The 19,850-nt window shown below is 39.6% G+C and overlaps 1 protein-coding gene across 1 annotated transcript; it reads right to left on the minus strand.

The window, feature by feature from the left end:
• Positions 1–2,261: 2,261 nt before the first annotated feature.
• Positions 2,262–18,423, minus strand: slc7a3a (solute carrier family 7 member 3a). The gene is made up of 12 exons (XM_014985885.2): positions 18,337–18,423; positions 10,152–10,803; positions 9,041–9,202; positions 8,573–8,753; positions 8,378–8,493; positions 7,928–8,150; positions 7,712–7,851; positions 7,370–7,472; positions 6,324–6,553; positions 6,080–6,246; positions 5,888–5,996; positions 2,262–5,799 (listed from the first exon to the last, which is right to left on the minus strand). The coding sequence occupies exons 2-12, from the start codon at positions 10,516–10,518 to the stop codon at positions 5,645–5,647; spliced, it is 1,953 nt and encodes a 650-aa protein (XP_014841371.1). The 5' UTR covers positions 10,519–10,803; positions 18,337–18,423; the 3' UTR covers positions 2,262–5,644.
• Between the last annotated feature and the right edge of the window lie 1,427 nt (positions 18,424–19,850).

Genomic DNA, 19,850 nt, shown 5'->3' on the forward strand with positions numbered 1-19,850 from the left:
TTATTTTCACCAGGAATGTTTCTTGATAGTTATATAAAGTCACAACTGTGTGGAAACCAACCGCTGGGGAATATTTGGAGAACGTTAATGTAACATTTCCAGAGGGTGAGGCATGTGGCTGCTGTAACAGACTGAGCCTTTTCCTCTCCTGTCAACCAACTAATTAGGATGTCAGAAATAATCTAAGACTGGGAAGTGAAATACTTTGCTATGCTATTCTGTAAAAAGCACATAACACGGTCTTCATATTCAGTAGCAAGCAAAGGACGCCAACTCAACACATGGGGGCGCCATTTCCCCATTGAAAGCACATGCAGAAAAGAAGTAGAAAACCTAGTCAGGGAACAACTAACAAACTAGTTACTTTTCTATATTATGTGCTCATTTGCTCCCAAAGCAGCTACCCTTATCAACTGACTACTTAACACTGACTAGGTAACGCTCCCTTAAGGGTCTCTTACTTTACACTGTAAATGTTTCCTATTATTATCTGGGAGTCTTTAGAGGTTTTAGAAAATGTTTGGGGACATTTGGAGAGCATTCACTAATACTTTCCAAAAAGTTGCATTTAACATTGATCACACCACTATTTCAAATTAGCATTTCAAACATTTTTTCAACATCATTTAAGAGATTATCCTTTCACCATAGTTACACATGTTGCTCCCAGCTTTCTTCTTTGGCCTTAATTTGTATATTTGTGTAAAATAATTTTGAAAATACGGTGTTAAAAAGCCAATTAAAATAGTAGATCTAGAAGCTGACAGTGAAAAAGTTACTAAAAGTAACTAATATGAATAGTAAAAAGAAATGTTGGTTGAATACAAAGGATATTCATCAATTTAAAACCAAATGTAAAAACAATATTATATAGTTTTTATAATTCAATTTTTTTTAGCCATTTTCTTGACTTTTTTCACTTTATTTCCATTTTGTCATCCCATCTAGCAGTCTTTATGGAGGGGGTCCAAACCTTTATAAAAACTAATCTTTGTTCATAAATGTTACTAAAGTAAACATCACCCCTTCAGGGTGCAGTTTCTTCATACAGTAAAGGCAACAATCTATTGATTAGCTCACATTTACCTGAATTTACAGTGAATTCATCCCTTCATTTTGAATCAAAGTTTCTAAGAGAGAAAGTGCTTTTTATTTTTGATTCAATATGAAATGGTTATTCAATTGGTCTGTATCTAAAACTTCTTAATAAAATGCCAACAAGATCAAACATGATAAATAAACAATGGATGAGTCCATTTACTCCATCTGAATGGAGGTAGAATCTCTTCTCAGTGACTTTGGATGGAATAAGTGGAAACCCACTGAAACTTTAGAAAGTAAATATAAAACAGTTTAAAAATTCAATTAAAGCCAGAGCAGTGAGTTACCATGTTTGACCATTAGAGGGCAGCCTCACTAAATGAAGAAGTAAAAAAACTGAGATCACTTCCTCACAAAATACAAAGGTAAGCAAGAAAAAGTACCAGATAACATCAACTTTTAAACTAATAAATTCTGTCAAAGCCTCTGTTGAATTTCTGTGGATGTAGATCATATAATCTACTTTAATGTTGTCAGACTGGTTCCATTTAAGTGATTTAAGGATGTACAAGTCCGGACGTCATCAGGCCACGGAATGTGGGGCGTGGTTGTAAAACAACTTTATACTTACTCAGGTTTTATTTGTTTGATATTAGAATTTGTTTTATTCTGTTAAATATATTAAGTGTAAAAAAAATTAAAACAGAATAACTTTAAAGGGGCAAATCCAATAGCATATTTAAAGATAACTAATTTGCCTCAGAGGCTGAGCAAAACAGGAAGTAATAGAATTGTAAAGAGCAGTAAAAGCATACATTTTCTATTTGTTAAAAAAAAGGGTTTATTAGGTTATATAAAGTTAAGAACCCAAAATAATACTTTTTAAATTCTTAGCAATATCTTCTAAACCTCAGAATTTGCTCTAAAATGAACAATAATTGTTGAAAAAATGTTTTAGCAGGGGAAACTACCCTACTGTAAAGCCTTTACAGAAAGACAAAACGTAATCAGGAAGTGAACATGTTAGTTCTGCTTTTTTCTTTTCTTTTTTTTTCCCAGAACCTAAACTCTCCACCCAAAAGGTAGGGCGGCTGAGCTAACAGAATGTGTGCTAAATGTGATGTGAGTAATCAGTGAGTCATTGTAAAAAACACTGGAGCGTCTGGCATTCAACTCGTTTGCTGAGAAAACGAACAGGAAGAGAGAGAGAGAGAGACAGGTTCCAAGAGGATAAATCACTTTTATTAAAAAAAAAAGAGTAAATTAAAACGCAGCTCATTTTACACAATGAAGCATATGTACAGAATACAAAACGGAAGTCAATTCTTGCTCTAAATGATGCCAGCACTATGGAGGAATGATTGGATTGATTTTTCCAAAAGGCACAAGGGCGGGTTGTGACAATCTGAGTGAGTCAACACGCCATCACAACACAACATTTTGGTGACGAGTAAGCGTGGAGAACATAAAGTTCAGATCAAAAAGTTGAAGAGCAAATTTCACATTCGACTTCACAAATGGTTCTTATGCGCCATCTGTAAAAAAAGAAAATTAAATCTACCTTTTACCGATAAACGCCTTCAAGATATGTTTCAAAGTATAATCCAGCTTCCATTGGAGCATTTTGTGTCTCAAATAGTTTCATAATTTGGGCTTCAGCAGCATCAGTTCCTTCAAGTGTAATCTACAAAAACCGTCTCATCAGGTTTACATGTAATTTCTTATGTCAAAGAAAGTATATTTGCATAATTTACAGCAATATACAAAGATATTTAAACAAATACTGTACACTCTACAGTAAAGCACTTGTACTATGACAACAACACACACACAAAAAAAAACCTTTTAGAAATAAGTTATCAGACTGAAAAAGGCTTGGGGCAAAAATAGTTAGAATAATTTAAATACCAGCTCATTGTGGTTGGTAGTTTTTGGAAAGCGGAGTAAAAAAAATATTCAGTTTGGTCGGAAAAGATCAGAAACGAAATATATAATGTGACAAAAGATCAACATTAAAAGCTGTACATCTACAAAGCAAGTTAAAATGAATACATAAAGGCAGAAAAACAGTAATGTTTTCCCAAACAATCAATGAACACATAAATATTAACATTTTCTAACAAAATTAGAAGTAAATGAGATTATAAAACTAAAATACAAGTGATGGTAATTCATCTGATAAAGGTTTAAAAGTTCAAGTTATATAGCTGAAACTAATCAAGAGCCTTAGTGGGGAACAGGTGTTTTTTTACAAAGAAGTAAAAAAAGAAAGATTACATTTTAGTGGTAAAACTTGACATGAACCCTGGCTTATTTTGGACGTACATTACAGTTCATTACATTTCTGCCGAAAATGCCCGACACCCAAAGTCCCATCAACCTCGTCCGGTCTGCACAAGTGTGAACAAAAAACAATACAAAAGGCAGATAAACTGGTATGTTAGCAAAATCTTAAATCGGTAAATCCATTGAATAATTTTAAAATCCGTATAGCAGGATGACGTGAAAGTTCAACCACACAGATTTATGTGTTTTATGTACATTTTAGAGTCACTGAAGTTGAAATCAAAGGCCACAAAATCGAATGGTAACATGTTAATACTGTGATGAAATAAATAACAAAACTGTTAAATTATGTCATATTTAGGGATGGGCTGGCTGTAGATATAAAGGTTTTAAAAATTTGCGGTTTGAAAAGTGCAAACATTTTCTGTTATGCTCCTTCTACTTTAGATATGATCATGTGGGCGGTTACCCAGGGCGGCATTAGAAAAAGGGGTGGGCACACAAGCACCAGATGAAAAAAATGAAATGAGAATTTTTTGAAATTTCTTCTATATATATTAGATTGTTATGTTTTTAGAGCAGTTTGTGACTGTAGACAGTAAGACTGAGGAATTTGGAAACATGCCTGTCGCAATAAATCAATTAATTGTATGATAAATTAAAACAAGCTCAATGTTTCATCACTTCTCTCTATGAAAAACTGGATGACTGGTGTTTTGGATTCAACTAGTCCTTTTTTTCTGGACAATTTTGTTTACAGAGATCTCTAAATAAATACTTTTTATTGCAATAAAAAGTATGAAACGAAATATTGTGATAATAAATCCTAAATCAAAATATACTGTTAAATTCAGTAGCAGTTTGTTCTATAGCTTTACTTCTTTTTTTATACCAACATAAGAAAGTAATAATGCTATAGATAACATTATTTCAAGTAATATTCATAAATTCATGTTTTACATTCTTGATTTAAATTTTGGAGTTGATACCAAGAAACCAAGGTATTTGTACTCATCTGAGAGAGATTTTTACAACCAACTGCAATGGTATACTTATACCATATAAACATTGTAGTCTACATGTAGTCTGCAGCAGTTTTCAGGGAGTTTTAGGATGCAGTGGGGTTATAGCGTTCCCAGTTAGGACTTCAGCTGCACAATATTGAACATAAACATCAGCACTGACCAGATGCTACTGACCTACCAGTAAAAACTGACACTGTAAACCTCTTAGCCTCTCACACACGACGTGTAAACACACAGGTAACTTCCTCTACTGCACCACATTCATAAGAGACGGATGACTGTCCTCTGCCACTTTGTTGCTGGACTCACTGAGTGATCTTATGATGGCGAACTCAATGGCTCAAACGGTCGTCGACTGGGATTTACACTGGGACTCACTAGTGGCTTAAAGGGTCCACCTCAGGACATTAATAACACAAAACAAAAAACAAAAAGTAACATTTTTCCGGTTTGCAGCTTCATGTAACGGAATAAAACACGATCTGACCCCCTTGTTGGTCAGATCCACTGAAAACATGTGATTCAGGCAGGTAAATGCTAAAGCTAAATAAAACCGGGCTAAAACTCAGACGAGCTGGAAATCGGCTTCGTCACAGCATCTAGTTGTCAAGTAGTTGATCAGCCTCCAAGTCAGAGGTAAGACGTGTTGTGTTTTTCTTGCCTCTTCCCTCCCTTTAAACCCGGAGCAGCGTTCTGAGCAGGCATGGGCCGGTTGCCGGTTTCAACGTATACGGTGATATGAAAAAGTCACAGTTTTAAAACCATGAAAATTTAGCATCATACTGTGCCTGCAGTATAAGCGTTTATTTTTATAATGTCTGGTAAGCGAACGGGTGGAGGTCAAATCCCACCGGTCGGCTGCTGCATAGTTACTAGCTCTGCAAGTTTACGCAGCTTCCAAAGACAAAGTCGACTATGACTACAGGGATTATGATGATAGACTAATTTGAAATTGCAGTTAAATTCACATCTGTCCTAATTGGTCTTTTTTTAGAAAAAGCAGAGCCTCTGGCAGCAACAGGTCATGTCAAAGGGTGAAGATCAGCCCACAATTCAGCAAACAATTAAGAAGCAAATTGCGTATGCGTTCACGTCAAAGCATCGTAAAGAAAATGCAACATAACACATTTTAGAGCTGTGGCCATAATACTGTGACTCCGCGAAACCTAAGGTCACCATACCGTCATAATATCATACCGGCCCATGCCTGCACTTCCACCGGCCTGCACTGTAAATGATCAGGAATGGGTGCAGGTGCCCGGAAACGAGCCTCGGGTCTGGGTCAGTCCGTATCAGGGGCTGCTGCCGGCCTCCACGTCGCTCTCATCAGGACCGCCCTTGTAAATCGGGCTTTTGTTCTGCAGCGCCGGCTCGTACTTGCCTGAGGGCGACTTGTTGTTAGCTTCACTGCTGTTTTTAATACCGTATAAGAAGTAGATGGCAAAGCCTGGAGGAAAAAGGGCAGATAAAAAGAGTAACATGAGCAAGCTGCCCCAGTTTGACGGAGCAGAAGGTTTGGAAACGTTCAAACGCACCGACAACCATCCAGACCGAGAAGCGGCACCATGTACTAATGTCCAGCTGCATCATGAGGTAGATGTTGACAAAAACGCTGAACAGGGGCAGCCATGGAAGCAGCGGGACCTTGAGAAAACAGAGATTACATTTAGGAACTGCTCAGTGCAACACTACAAATGTCAAAACACACAAAAAAGCAGATATCTGACCTTGAAGGTCAGAGCCTCTGGGCTCTGTGGCTGCCTCCAGATGATGATAATGCAGACGACACAGAGCAGAGCCAAGATGATGCAGGGCACCACAACGGCTGCATGTCCGACGAGCAGCTGGTTCAAACCGTTTGCCAGGATGATGCACAGGATGGTGATGAGAACACCTGTGAAAGAAAACAAACTCAGATCCTTCTGGACTTTGACTCTAACAAGTAGTCTGAGCACTTGGTAGCAGACTTACAAATAACAGCTGTGGTAACGTAGACTATCATCCCGGAGGTCTTAGTCGGGATTTTTCCACTTGGACAGAAGAGCAGCTTGGCAGTGAATGTCTCATGGAGGGGTCTGTCTTCCATCTCCATGCCATACTCGTCCCCGCTGTCCCCGCCGCTCACAGCCACCTTCTCGCCTTCCACCAGCTCCACCAGCTTCTCCGTCTGACTGGACGAATTCAGATTGCCTGGCTGATACCTGGTGAGTCGGGGCAGAGAGGCTGTTTTAAACTGGATCAAGAAGGAAAAATGTCTTCTGTTGCAAACATCACACCTTTCACCAAGTTACACACAATCCTGTCATGGTAACAAATTTTGCTGGGCAATAAATTTTCAAAGAAGTTACTGCAATACACAATAATATTGTTGTTTGGAGACCATTTTCAAGCAATACATTTATAATGCAGTCATGAGCCTGTCTGTAGAACAATTACAAATTTCTATCAGAAAACTCTCCCTTTGCTTGCTTTGTGTTTTATTGGGTTTTTAGTCCATGACTCATTGTTATCTGTTGTATTAGTGTCTATTATTAAAGATAAAGCTGTCAAAATAAATAAGGAAAATTATCAGCCTGTGTGCTATCCAAGGTCCTGCACCTTTAGACCAAGTAAGATAGAACATGTTCTCCTTACATGGCACAGACGTGTGTAAATTCACTTTGAAAAAGATGTTAGATTTGTATAATAGGAATAATTCTACAATTTTCATGTGTTTAGTTGGACGCTGAGATGGACTAGTGCAAGTCTGTTGTTAGTTGGTGTCTCTACTTTTTACTCTTTATGTGTTGTAATCTTCACTTAAATGTACAGGGTTATGCAGAGATTACAAATTTCTATCTATCATCATCTTGATGCTAACGGACATCACACAAAGTTCTGTCAGGTTTAGTCTTTTTGTAAATCTGTGATTTATGTCTATGACTGCCATCATCCTAAAACTATTTATTTGAATTACATTTTTAATATATGAACCAATTTGCATCTTTAATAAAGTTGTTGATGATAAAAGTGCTTACCTGAGAATTAAGACACAAATAGCCACTAATGAGTACGCCAGCAGCGTTCCTATGGACATGAGGTCAACCAGGGCCGCCAGATCGAACAGGAATGCCATCAGAGCTGCGAGGAGGAAACCAGATTTCAGAAAAACTCATTCTGTGGACGCAAACATTGACAGCCACTCCAAAACCCATCGGAACTGCAGCGTTTTTTCCTGTTGCCTTCAGGAAACTTTATCGATCCTGACCTGACATCCTGACAGACAAGACAGAGAAGAGCTGGAAGTCTAATTAAAACCCTGCTGACTCACTGCGATGGCAGAACGACACACAGCTGAATCCTACCAACAGATGCGTTACCTGCAACGATTCCAGAAACAATGGTAGCCAGGATGGGGGTCTTTGTGCGAGAGTTCATCTTGGACAGACCCCGGAACAGCAACCCGTCTTCAGCCATGGCGTAAATAACCCGAGGCATGGGGAACATGGAGCCCAGTAAGCTGAGAGGAGATCAACAGTGAGACTTCTAACAGCTGCTTACAGCGAGTCACAGGTTTTAGGGCTTCCCTTCCTCACCTGGTGGACAGCGCACAGAGAGAACCCACGGCCACGATGTATCTGGCTGGTGCCCAGCCGACGTAGCTGAAGGCCTCGGGCAGAGGGCTGTCAGTGTTCAGCTGGTAATACGGCATCATCATGGTCAGGGCTGCTGACACGCCAAAGTAGGCGAAAAAACAGATGAGCAGCGAGGCCACGATGCCGATGGGGATGGACCGCATGGGGTTCTTAGCTTCTTCGCCTGGAGGAAGAAAACAATGGAAAAAGGATGAGCTGCAAGTCAAATTTCACTGAAAACTGAATAAATGAATTAAAACCAGTTTGCACTGAGTTGCAAAAATACACCTTAAGCACATTTCATGAACGACTGAATATGAACGACAGACATTTCCTACCAGGCTAGAGTCCGAGGTCATATAGGCAGTCATGTTACTCTATTTGCACTTTGGAAATAGAAAACATACTCACTTGTTGTGGCAATACAGTCAAAGCCCACAAAGGCGTAGAAGCAGGTGGCAGCGCCAGACAAGATTCCAGAGAGGCCAAACGGGGCAAAACCACCGTCACCAAACATTTTTGTCAGACTGGGGAAAAACAGAAAAAGCAACATTTAGAACTCAAACACAAGCAGAACTTATGTTGGCAATAGAGTCCAATACTCACTCCTTTTGGGTGACATTAGTGCCGTTCTTGAAGCTAAGGAAGTCGCCTTCCTCGAGGTTCCAGTTTTTAACGTCTCCCTTGACGAAGCCGGATATGATGACGAAGCCCAGGACCACCAGATTGATTCCCGTGAAGATTTTGTTCACCAGCGCCGACTCGCTCACGCCAAAAGCCAAGAGACCTGAGGGGAGCAGACGCCGCAGAAAGCGAGGGAAAGAAATTCATATTCAGGATCAGTAACTGCACGTCCTGTTGCGTGGGCAGATATGTTCTGACAAACCATCACTCGGCAACAGCAATCCTCTGATTAGCTCTTCCTAACACTGCTGCTGGCATGTGACATTAGCTGAGAGATTGGTGTGACAACTGTTCTGGCCGACTAATAAGATCTCTTTAGCTGCATAAACAGGAGTTGTTTTTTTTCTCCTTCCCCTTCTACTAAAACTTTTAAGCTCTCAGCAAACTCACCGGTTAGCAGCAGGACCAGGATTAGGGCGAAGAGATCCGGATACTCCGCTAGCACATTTCCAGGCACTTTCATTGCCATGGATGCCTTAAAGAAGCCAGATATTTTTTGTTCGACCAGGTTGTCAAAGGTCGAGCTCCAAGCCCTGGCCACACTGGCCGTACCTGAAAGAAAACAGAAGACAAATCAAAAATCTGAGGATCACTGGAAACTTCATTCATTTCACTAGTTTGATTGAAAAAGTGAAGATTATTTAGATTCACAACACACAGAGTGAAACATATCAAATGATTTGTCTTTCTTGGCTAATAAAAACCAAAACAATTAATTTTCTCAGGAAACGTCTAATTTACACAAGATGTACATCCTATCAAGGCTATGGTTATCATATGCTATCACATTTCCTTCCACTTAACGTCTCACGAGTGCTGTAGCCAGGCATATTATTGAAAAATTGAGTGGAAGGAAAAAGGACGCACACAGAGAAAACTGCCAAAACCTTTTGTTTATTGGTCTAGTGTAATATTATAATGTTTTTATACAATTCATAAGTTCACAAGCCATAATCATCTAAATTAAACAAAAAACAGAAATTCATTACTGTCTGTAATTAGGCCAGTCATGATAAATTTTGCTGGACGATAAATTGTTCTAGAAATTATTGCAGTAAACAATAATATTGTTGTTTTACGACAATTTTCAAGTAATACAATTCTACTCACTTCTCAATGTGTTCTTGAAAATGCAAGAACACATCCTCAAAGATTAACAAACTTTAAGCTCTAGTGAACATTTAACACTGGAACTGGAAGACATTCTAAATATCCAAAACAAATAAAACAACAGAAACTACAAACAAAATTGTCCTAAAAAAAAGGCTAGTTGAGACCAAAGCACCAGACTGTGGTAGAAAAAAAAGAAAATCCTTCGTCTCGTTTTAATTCATAATGCGATTAATTGATTTATTGCGACAGACCAATGTGTAACCAATCTATTCTTTCCTACTCCATGAGTTCACTTTTTGAATTGGGAAGATAAAGTAGATGTTGGATGACATTTGAATTCACTGGAATCAGCTTGTTCAACAATTTATCCACCTAAACTGGAACTCACCAATGACATAAGAGAGGATGAGGTTCCACCCCGTTATGAAGGCGCACATTTCTCCCACCGTCACGTAGCTGTAGAGGTACGCGGAGCCCGTCTTGGGGACACGGGCGCCAAACTCGGCGTAGCACAGGCCAGCCATCATGGAGGACAGGGCGGCGATGAGGAAACAGAAGACAATGGCCGGTCCCGCCTTCTCTCTAGCGACCTCGCCTGCGAGGACGTAGACGCCAGCGCCCAGCGTGGAGCCCACCCCCAAGGCGATGAGGTCCAGGGTGGATAAGCAGCGGGCGAACTGCGTCTCTTCATTGGAGAAGTCCAGCGCCCGGCGGCGCAGCAGGGTTTTGCCAAAGTTGGACAGCATGCTGGCCATGATGGCTGTGATTACGCGTGGGTGCAGGAAAAGGCTATGCTTTTTAAATGATGCTAGCGTAGGTGGGTGAGTGTGTGTATGTGTGTGTGAGATGGGCACCGCTTATACAGAAAAACCTGTTCTCCGGTTTGGATCAGGACAGCAGGAAAGCTTGAGACAAATGAGGTAAACAACAAGTACTTGAATACTATTGGTCCTCTGATGTGTGTGTTTACTTAGGCAGGAGTTACTGGAATACACAAAGCAGGAAGTGGCAGGTGTGTTGTCGAAGCAGCAGATTAGGACCTGTCAGGAAACACAACAAGGAAAAAAGTTAAACAGGGCTCTCATTCAGTACCTGCCAAAGCTTACACTTCTTACAGCTCAGAGCTCGCAATTAATCAGAGATTACAGCATTGTTCCCGTTTCTACGAAAGAAAAATCAGGGCAGACTTAAAATCTAAAAAACAATAACAGAATGTGTGAACTCTGGAAAAGATTTTCCTTATACGACATAAAACATCTCCATGCGTCTTTTGTCTAATAATTCAGGTATTTATTAAATAAAACTGTTCTTTAACGCTTTATTGAACTGAGATAAACTCTCAGTATTTTGCAGAAATATTCACATCCCTGAAAAGCTTGTAGAAACAAGGCAGAAGACTGTGCTAAAACGAAAGATTTTAAACAAGAAAAACCAACATTGAACACACTACTTCCACTGTGAAACACTGTGGTGGCAGCATCATGCTGTTGGAAAAAAACCCCAAAGACGATCAGAGCAGTTTAGACCAAAAATATTACATGAAAAACCAACCCAGCCCAAAAAACTATTCAGGTTCTGCGTCCAGACGTTACCTGTCAGTCGAAGATGACTGAGCTATGATGTGCAGAAAAATGAGAAAAAATGAGAATGTGTCTGGGAGAGACAGTCTCCAAAAACACATTCAGCTGAATATGTAACTAAATTGTTTTGATTTAATATAAATGAAACATTTTATGAATGGAAATACATTTTTTATTTAATACTGAAGTTGAAATTCAGTATTTTCTTCAAATGAGTTATGAACATCTCTCTTATCGGCCAGCAGTTCTTCAGTAAAAAGGTAAAAAAAAATTCTACCTTCTGACATGAGAACCAAGTTGCACAACTTCCAGGAATTCAAACGTTTTTCCACCTTTTTCCAGTTCAGTATACGATCATGGGATCTCGGTGGGGCACACAGTGACCTCGTGAAGACAAAAGGAGATCGAGTACTATCCTGCCAGGCCTAATTCTTCATTTCTTTTCTTTTTTTTTTTTTTTTTTTTTGCTTTAACAAATAAACCTGCCATGTGACACACCCTCGTACAAACAAAGGAACACCTTGCATAAGCCCTCACCACTTCCTTGCAGCGAGAAAGTGCAGACTGCTGCTGGTTCGGTGTTGTTCTAAAAGCTTGGGAAAGGCTGCGAGGAGACGATGGGTTCGAATCAAACTAACATCAACAAGAGAGAGGTGGGGAAGGCAGCATGAGCCAGTAATGTGATAAGGTGAACCTGCTGCACTGGGAAAACACTGATGAAACTGAACCTAAAAGTTTCAGACTTTAAAAGTTAAAAGTTTAAATTAAACCAAAACCAGCTTTTGAGGACGTAAACACCTGCTGCGTCAGATCAGCAAATAATAAATGTTAATAATTAGAGGAGTTCCTGCAAACACGTGTCCAGCGCATAACAGTCCAAGGACATTTAGAGGAGTCAACTCGAGTGAGGAGACTCAGTTTTTTCTCAGAACTGATCCAACTATCAGATGAATGAGGAAAAACACACAAATGAATTTAGGACTGACGTAAATCCCAAAGGTAAACCACCTGAGGAAGCAAAAGCGGGTTACTAAAGTGCAAAGAGGCATCTTTTTGAGAAGGAATGTTTGACTGACTTTTACGGTATCACAAAGAAACTGGTTCCACAACATTTCCAGTCTGATGTTACATATTATATCCAAGACAGGTTGCATAAGATGTGTTTTACTTTCCGACCAGTCAGTCAGTCAATCAAGGTTTGGTTAAAACAACATTGCCTGTGCAGAACCTGCTCAGATTAGCAGATAAAAGTTAACTTAAAAACTTGGGGAAATTCAGAGCAGAGATTTGCACGTTATAAACTGAGCGTGTGAATGACAGGAAGCTCAGAGCATTGTGTTATTCTACTGTCTGAGATCACACAAAAGCATGCATGTGCCTTGATAATAATGTGATGAATGTGCAAAAATCACCCTCAAATTTACAGCAACCCTCTTGCTGACACATGGAACTCCTGCTTGAAATATCAAGGACAGAGAAAGTTTATCTGTTCTGCAAGTGCAACATTATTCAGACATTATGAAGAAGCTAAATAATCAAGAAAAGTGTAACTTATCACAGCTTCACGCAACAGTGTCATTATCAAAACAGACCTTTGTTCTGTTAGCGCGTTTGAGATTAGAGTGGCAATCTGAAGAACTAAAGGTGATATTTCAAATATTTAAAAGATAACCACACATTCTAACTGATTGAGAGTTTTATCACAAGATAAAAAATACACACATTAGTTTATTGTTCTCTAACAAACTGGCTATTGTACTTTGCACAATATTTTGCATTTCACTCCTTCTTTCAGCTGTCACAAATGAAAACTTGAATGCAAAATGCAAAGTCACAGGATGGGAAAAAGTTAAGAGGTCTGAGTTCTGTTAAAGCCCTTCAGAGACTTCCAGAAAGCATAAAAAGCAGTGCTGTGTCCAGTCTGAGGCCGTTTAAGCTGTGACACCTGATTCCTTGACATATCGGGCCAGTCGGTCACTTCACTGTTCAGCCGGCGAAGAGAAGTGAAACTCTACCCTGGCACCACGGACTGGACCGTCTCAGTGTCACAGCGTCTACAAAAGAACTTTTTGCCTTAAGAAGGATCTGTTCTCTGACCAGTTTGGCTAAATGTCACATGTCGTGCAAAGCAAAACAAAAAGCTTTTAAAAGACAAGAGTCTAATTCTGGCCCCTTTCAGTGAACAGGACATAAACTCACAGTGCCTCAGTACAGACAATATTCTATTAATACCACAAAAGCAACACGACCAATTAATCAAAGCATGTCTCGTTCTACCGGATCAAAAGAATGCCTTGGTTCGTACAGCTTAGGATTGGGAGAAATAAAAGACAAACACGGTGAAACAATGAAATCCAAATAACAGCGCGCCCGGAGCGCCGCCATAATAAACACTCGCCCCTCTGAAGACGATGGGAAACGGGTGCTGGGTGGAAATGCTCCAACCTCCTGCTTGGTGTGACATTCCAGCAGCATTTTTCCACTCGCACACCAGGAACTGAGATCTGAGGGGCGTCTGCGTTGTGCTAATAAACACCTATTAACAAAGTGCCATGGCTGGCTGGATGTGACCCTCTCAGGGGTTCACCCAGAACCTCACAGAGTTGTTTGAGTGTAGGCCTGTCGCGATAAACGATAAATCAATCGCACGATAAATTAAACCTATCGACCTCATTTTAATTATCGGCTTTATCGTCTCTTCCTGCCGTTTTTTCTTTCTGTTGATGACACTGAATGAAAAAGGCTCAACTCCGATGCTCTCCACTGACCCTCCCTTCCTGTTTCCTTAGTGTAATGCCCAGCTCACACTTAAAGAGTTGTCGGCCCATTTTCAAAACCTGAGAGACCACCATTAGCCGACAGAAATCCCAGGCATAATGGTTCGATCGGGTTCGTCGTACCTTGTGGTGTCCAGCCACCTGGGCACAAAATAATGGCTACAAGTCCAGTTAACTAATTTTAAAACCAGGCATTAATCAATGCTTTACTAGAATCTACCTGTGATGCATGTGGCTAGATTCAGCGTAAAGTCCAGACTGAATGAAAATCATTATAACCTATTTATGTCACGTCAACGAAGAACAGCTGAAAAGTTACCGGGTTTATCAACTGCGGTAACAATTTGGCTCCAACTCCTCTTCTTGTCATTTCTATATTCTTTGCACAAAATGTTGAATAAATATTAATGTTGTTTCCACATATCATCTCCAATGTCCGCTGGACTTTGGGTTGCGCTGTATCAGCTGTTTGGGATTCCCCTCGTTATCTTGGTCTTGAAACAATATTATCGTTTATCGCAATAATTTTTTAGACAATTAATCGCTCAGCAAAATTTGTTATTGTGACAGGCCTATTTGAGTGCAACCAGGAGAGTGCTTTTTCCTCTTTAGAATGCCACAGATCTGGAGGGTTTATGATGGCCTCATTAAAACAAGGCATCGCTGCAGCTTCGCTCACATCAGCGCGTCGCTAATCTTTTCCTTGTGGTTTTCACGAGGGTTAGAAACTCCACAAGTCCACACACACACACACACACACTCTTAAAAAGACCATCCAAGACAACATTTTACAGAAAAGTAAATATTCAGTGTGATCATGGGAGTCTCTGTTCACAACGGCAGGGTTCTTGTCATACTTTGCCCCTTAAACAAAGGCTCTTCATGCTGGTGGGACTGCTAACCCACCGTTTCGGGCCAACTGCACTCCGGTTATAACAGGCTTCGGGGATAATGGTTGTGTTGCTTGAGCTTCACTGCAGCTGCTGCCACGTACTGCACGGTAAGAGGATTATTTTGGAAGGTAACAAACATGCTAACCTCATTATAAGTTGTTTCTGAGCCACGTTCTAACTTGAACAACACATGGGTTTGTTTTGACTGCAGTCACTAGAGTTGCAGCAGTGGTGGTTACAGAACTGGGCCGGAAGAGAGCGGCGTCACAAATCTGTTTCACAGAATATTGCATCATACTGAGCTCACTTTAAAAAAGAAAAAAATTAATACAAAAGGCTGCATAGGTATATCAACATTTGCCTGTGCAACTCACTTTCAGGGTGTGTAACTATTGATCAATTTACTACAACACCATCCATAGACTTAGGCCAGCAATATTTTGGTTCAGCTTTTTTCTAAGCAGCACAAACCAGTCTGAGCACAAACCAAACCTAAGAGAAAAAAAAAAAAAAATATATATATATATATATATATATATATATATATATATATATATATATATATATATAATAAAATACTCTGAAACCATGGTAACTTCACTCAATCTGATGGGAACCTGTGTTATCTGGAGGACCAGATGGAACAAGACGTAGATTACACTGCAAGAGTAAACACTGACCACATATATAACATTAAAACCTCTTTATTATTCCAAAAATGATGCTGCAGTATTCTTCAGCAATCCTGCAATATTGTCTGAATTTATGTGTAGCCCCAATGAGTGAAAAATATATGTTGTATTAATGAAAATCTACACAAAAGCCCCCAACAAGCCCGTTCTAGGACCTTTGTTCACGTATCTGTGGAAAAGGCCGACTGCTGAGACTGAACTGACCGACCTCTCAGTTCACCTGGCAGGACACAGCAACCCGTGCCAAAAGCTGCTCTCCCCGGTCAAATGGAATGTGACAAACGGACAACCTGCTCGCTTTCCCATGACCAACACCAGCTCTTACTTGCTTTAACAGGACCTGGGAGCGGCAGCATTAAGCTCACGTAGAGCTAAAGAGGATAAAGCAGTTTGGCCGTTTGGCACATAGTGGCCACATCTTGAATGTCAAGGTGTGGCCGCTAAGCTGCAGCACGGCATGAAAAGATAGCTCAAGACAATCTGATGAAACAGAGAAACGCTTCGAATAAATTAAACTTTAAGGGTCTTAAACTCGTGAGGCGCAACTCACCAGAAAAAAACACGGTGCTCATTATTGCACCAGTAGGACTGCAGATCACAGCCTTAAAAAAGTTATAAAACCAAATAAAACTTATATCACATGGTTTCTTCAGGTCAAAGTCTTCTTAATGAGAAGTGTTAACTTATGCTATTTAGAGTAACTAACCGCCCTCACCTCCTACCTGTTGCTTTTAACAAATGCATATGTCTTTTTACAAACATTTATGTTTTCTGATGTGGGCAATATGGCTCTTTGCCCAGAACAGCATGGTCTGTGGGTGGGCGATGCCACACGGCTAAGAAAAAATAAAGTCGTTTTCTTTCTGCTGTATAACCTTCTTTTCCCACGTTAAATGCATTACTTTTGTCCATTTTACTATTCTAGTTATTAGTCTCAAGTAATAACCCAGGTTATTACTTACAAGTAACAACCTTACTTATTGCTATCAAATCAAAAAATCATCATGGATGATTTTACATTAAATTGATTATTTAAAAAACAATTTAAGATTTATGAAATCTCCCATTTTACTTGTGAAAACACAAAAATGAACACTTACAGTGGAGTTTGAATTGTTGCTTTTGTTGTTATAATTAGATTATGTTAAATACATTTTTTATTTTTGTGTTCACAATGAAACTGAGGTGTTATACCTGAATAATCTACTGTATCATAGTAGATCAAGGTGTGGCAAATATCTATTGTTTATTTGCCACACTTTGAATAAACTAATAATATCTATAAGTTTTATTACACGAATATGTAATAAAACCATAGTAATAAACCATAAACATCAAATGTATTAAATAGTAAAAGCACCATTAATTCTCGTTTTTTTTCATCTTTACTAGAAACTGTTAAACTTTAAATAGGTCAATGAAAAAGTCGTGACATTTCAACATAGCCGCAGTACTTGAGTAGTTTGTTGCAGCATGGCTTTGCAGTTTTACGGTATGTCCACACCTTTACAACTCCACCTCACACCACCTGACCTTCAAGCTCAGCGGGTTTGAACAAGCAGCAAAGCACTTACTACATTTTACTACATGGTTGCTTTAGCCGGCTGATGCAACACAGACATGGGAACACCCTGGAAGACGGGCAGCTTGGCGGTGGCTACCGAGGAAAGACAGCTCGCTTTGATGACACTCACGAATTTTGTGGTTTGTGCACAAGAGAAACCCTCAAATAAAATAGCAGTTAAAATGTATTTACCTACAAGCAGCGCCAACCATATTGCGTGATGTACAGCTGTTAGCATGTGAAGCATCAGCTAGCTACGTGGCTTCCAATTGCTCATCTCCTTGTGTTGATATTGTTGCATTCAGGTATAAACGACACTCGGTGATTGTCGGCTTGTAGGTTCATAAATATAACGCGGCAAAGCACCAAGCAGCGGTTTAACAGCTACGTTTCCTGGTATCTTATTTGCCCGTTTTAGTGAGAAAATCTGGACATTAAAAGCAACCGTTCCAACAACACTTTTTTAGTCCATCTGAGGGCATTTCGATGCACGTGTTGGAATTTTCGGTGCTGGTGGGGGTCTTTGAAAGCAGCATTCCAGACATCAACGCGCCTTGATAAAAAGCAAAACATCAGCCTCACGATGTTTTAACCGCGTAAAGCGAAACAATGAATGAAAACATTGAGTGATAAAACTATGGGTGTCCGGTGTATTCTTTAAAAAGAGAGTACTGTTTAAACGGTTTTTCCACAATGGTAACCCACTATTAAGTTTCCCTTTTCTGCTCTGTTCTCATTGGTTTTCCATTACACGCCGGGACTATACATCAGCTGATTCCGCGCTCAAATGACAAATTAAGCCGATTTACTTAATGTTAACTACAGCGAATTAACTCATTATGACTATAAAGTATGGCAAATTACAAACGCTCACACATAAATCGGGTAATAAAGGTGAAGAACGTTATGTCCTTTAGCGCCAATACAACACACGAGGAGGATTGCATCAGTCTTACTACGAAATAAATAAACGTTACTACTGAATGGAAAAAAGCGCGTCATTGAACACCGCTTGGATTTTTAAATATCTATATATGTTTTGAAAACAAAAATTGTTATATTTATACCTTTTGCTGTCTTCTGGAGTGCAATAGTGGACAGATAGAGACGGAAGAGAAGCAGCGAAGTCTGTGGTTTCTGATGAAACATCCCGCCTGGTTGAGCGTTTTAGTTAGTCGTGCAAAGAGGGCGGGACATAAACAAACTGACGCAAGACGAGGCGGAGCTTTTTCACCATGAATGGAGCATAACAAACTAATCTCATTACCAAGAAATACTACAACATTCAATACAAAGAAGAGCTCCATGAACGGAGAAGAACGCAAAGTTTGTATTTTATAGGATCTCCACGCAGGGTAACAATGAACTTGTTTAACGTGTGATTTGCTGAGGAGCAGAAACCAGAGCAGCTTTTAGGCCATCAATATGGAAAACATGCGTCATCCTCTCGCTACAAGCTGTGCTTTGTTCCACAGTTTCAGAATAAAAGTGAAATGCATTATTAAACATTTATCTCATGTTTATATGTAGATTTTCTCGGTGACTTGACTGTGGTTGTGATCTCAGATGTTATTCTTAACATTTGATATCACACAGAATCCCACACTAATGTGGTCATATCATATCATATTCAATCCAGTTCATTTAAAAATATCCTATTAATCCCAGAGGGAAAATGCATTTTGTTGTAACTCATACGGTCTTCAGCGAGTTGTTGTAGATATGGTGGGCAGGAAGGATATCCTGTAGCAGCTGGTAATACTGCAGTGAATCTGAAGAAGCCTCTGACTGAGTTTGTTTTTTTATATCAGTCTCATGAAGAGGATGCTTAAGGCTGCCTCTAATTTTCTATATTTTATTAATTATTCTTCTTTGCATACTAATCAGATGTTCAAGAGTTGTCCCCAAAACAGAACAAGTCATGTTGTGAAGAAGTTCTGCAAACTTTGAAGACTTTTTGGTTTTATTAAGCTCCTTCTAATGAATCTTCCTGAGAAAAACAAAATTTGTCATAATTATATGGGTCAGTTTATTTGTAAAACCAAACTTTTTTGTTGTTTTTAGGGTTTTACAGCAAATAAGCATGTGCAAAAGAATTAAAACTGAGGTGGATGTCCAACAAGACCTGGCAACCAGTGGGTGCTGGTCCATAAAGTCTGCTGGGGTGTCACCCTCTCTGATGTGGTAATGTGATCTGACTTGAAACTCATCCTGCATACTTGCCGTTTATTTTTTTCAAGTTTTCATAGAAGACTTTAATAGTCTTACACACAATTCTCAAATAAATTAACCTGGGGCCATTGTCTCTTAACAGGAGGCCATCCTGCCAAATCTTTCACCAAGCTACACTAATCCTTTTAAGTTGCAGTAGTGTGCCTTTTTAGCAGGTTTTACCAACCCCTGATAAATGTTGCATTTTTTTATTTCAATTCACTTGGGATTTATCCAGAGGTTGTGTTCAATCATTGGAAATATAAATTGCTAAAGCTCTCATTTTCTCTGTCTCCAACCATCCGTCCCTGTCCAGTGGTACTATAGTAACCACTCGTCTCACCTTTTGTCCATGCTCAGTCACGCTGCT

Source organism: Poecilia mexicana, unplaced genomic scaffold, assembly GCF_051168715.1.
Source record: "Poecilia mexicana isolate PSO_F unplaced genomic scaffold, ASM5116871v1 scaffold_14, whole genome shotgun sequence".
NCBI classification, from domain to species: domain Eukaryota; kingdom Metazoa; phylum Chordata; class Actinopteri; order Cyprinodontiformes; family Poeciliidae; genus Poecilia; species Poecilia mexicana.

Bases quoted from the DNA above. Each gene is read 5' to 3' on its own strand.
- slc7a3a (XM_014985885.2), bottom strand. From the start codon at position 10,518: ATGGCCAGCATGCTGTCCAACTTTGGCAAAACCCTGCTGCGCCGCCGG. The intron at 9,203-10,151 runs GTGAGTTCCAGT...GTTTTCTTTCAG, and splicing joins CATCCTCTCTTATGTCATTG to GTACGGCCAGTGTGGCCAGG. The intron at 8,151-8,377 runs GTGAGTATGTTT...TTCTTCCTCCAG, and splicing joins TGACTGTATTGCCACAACAA to GCGAAGAAGCTAAGAACCCC.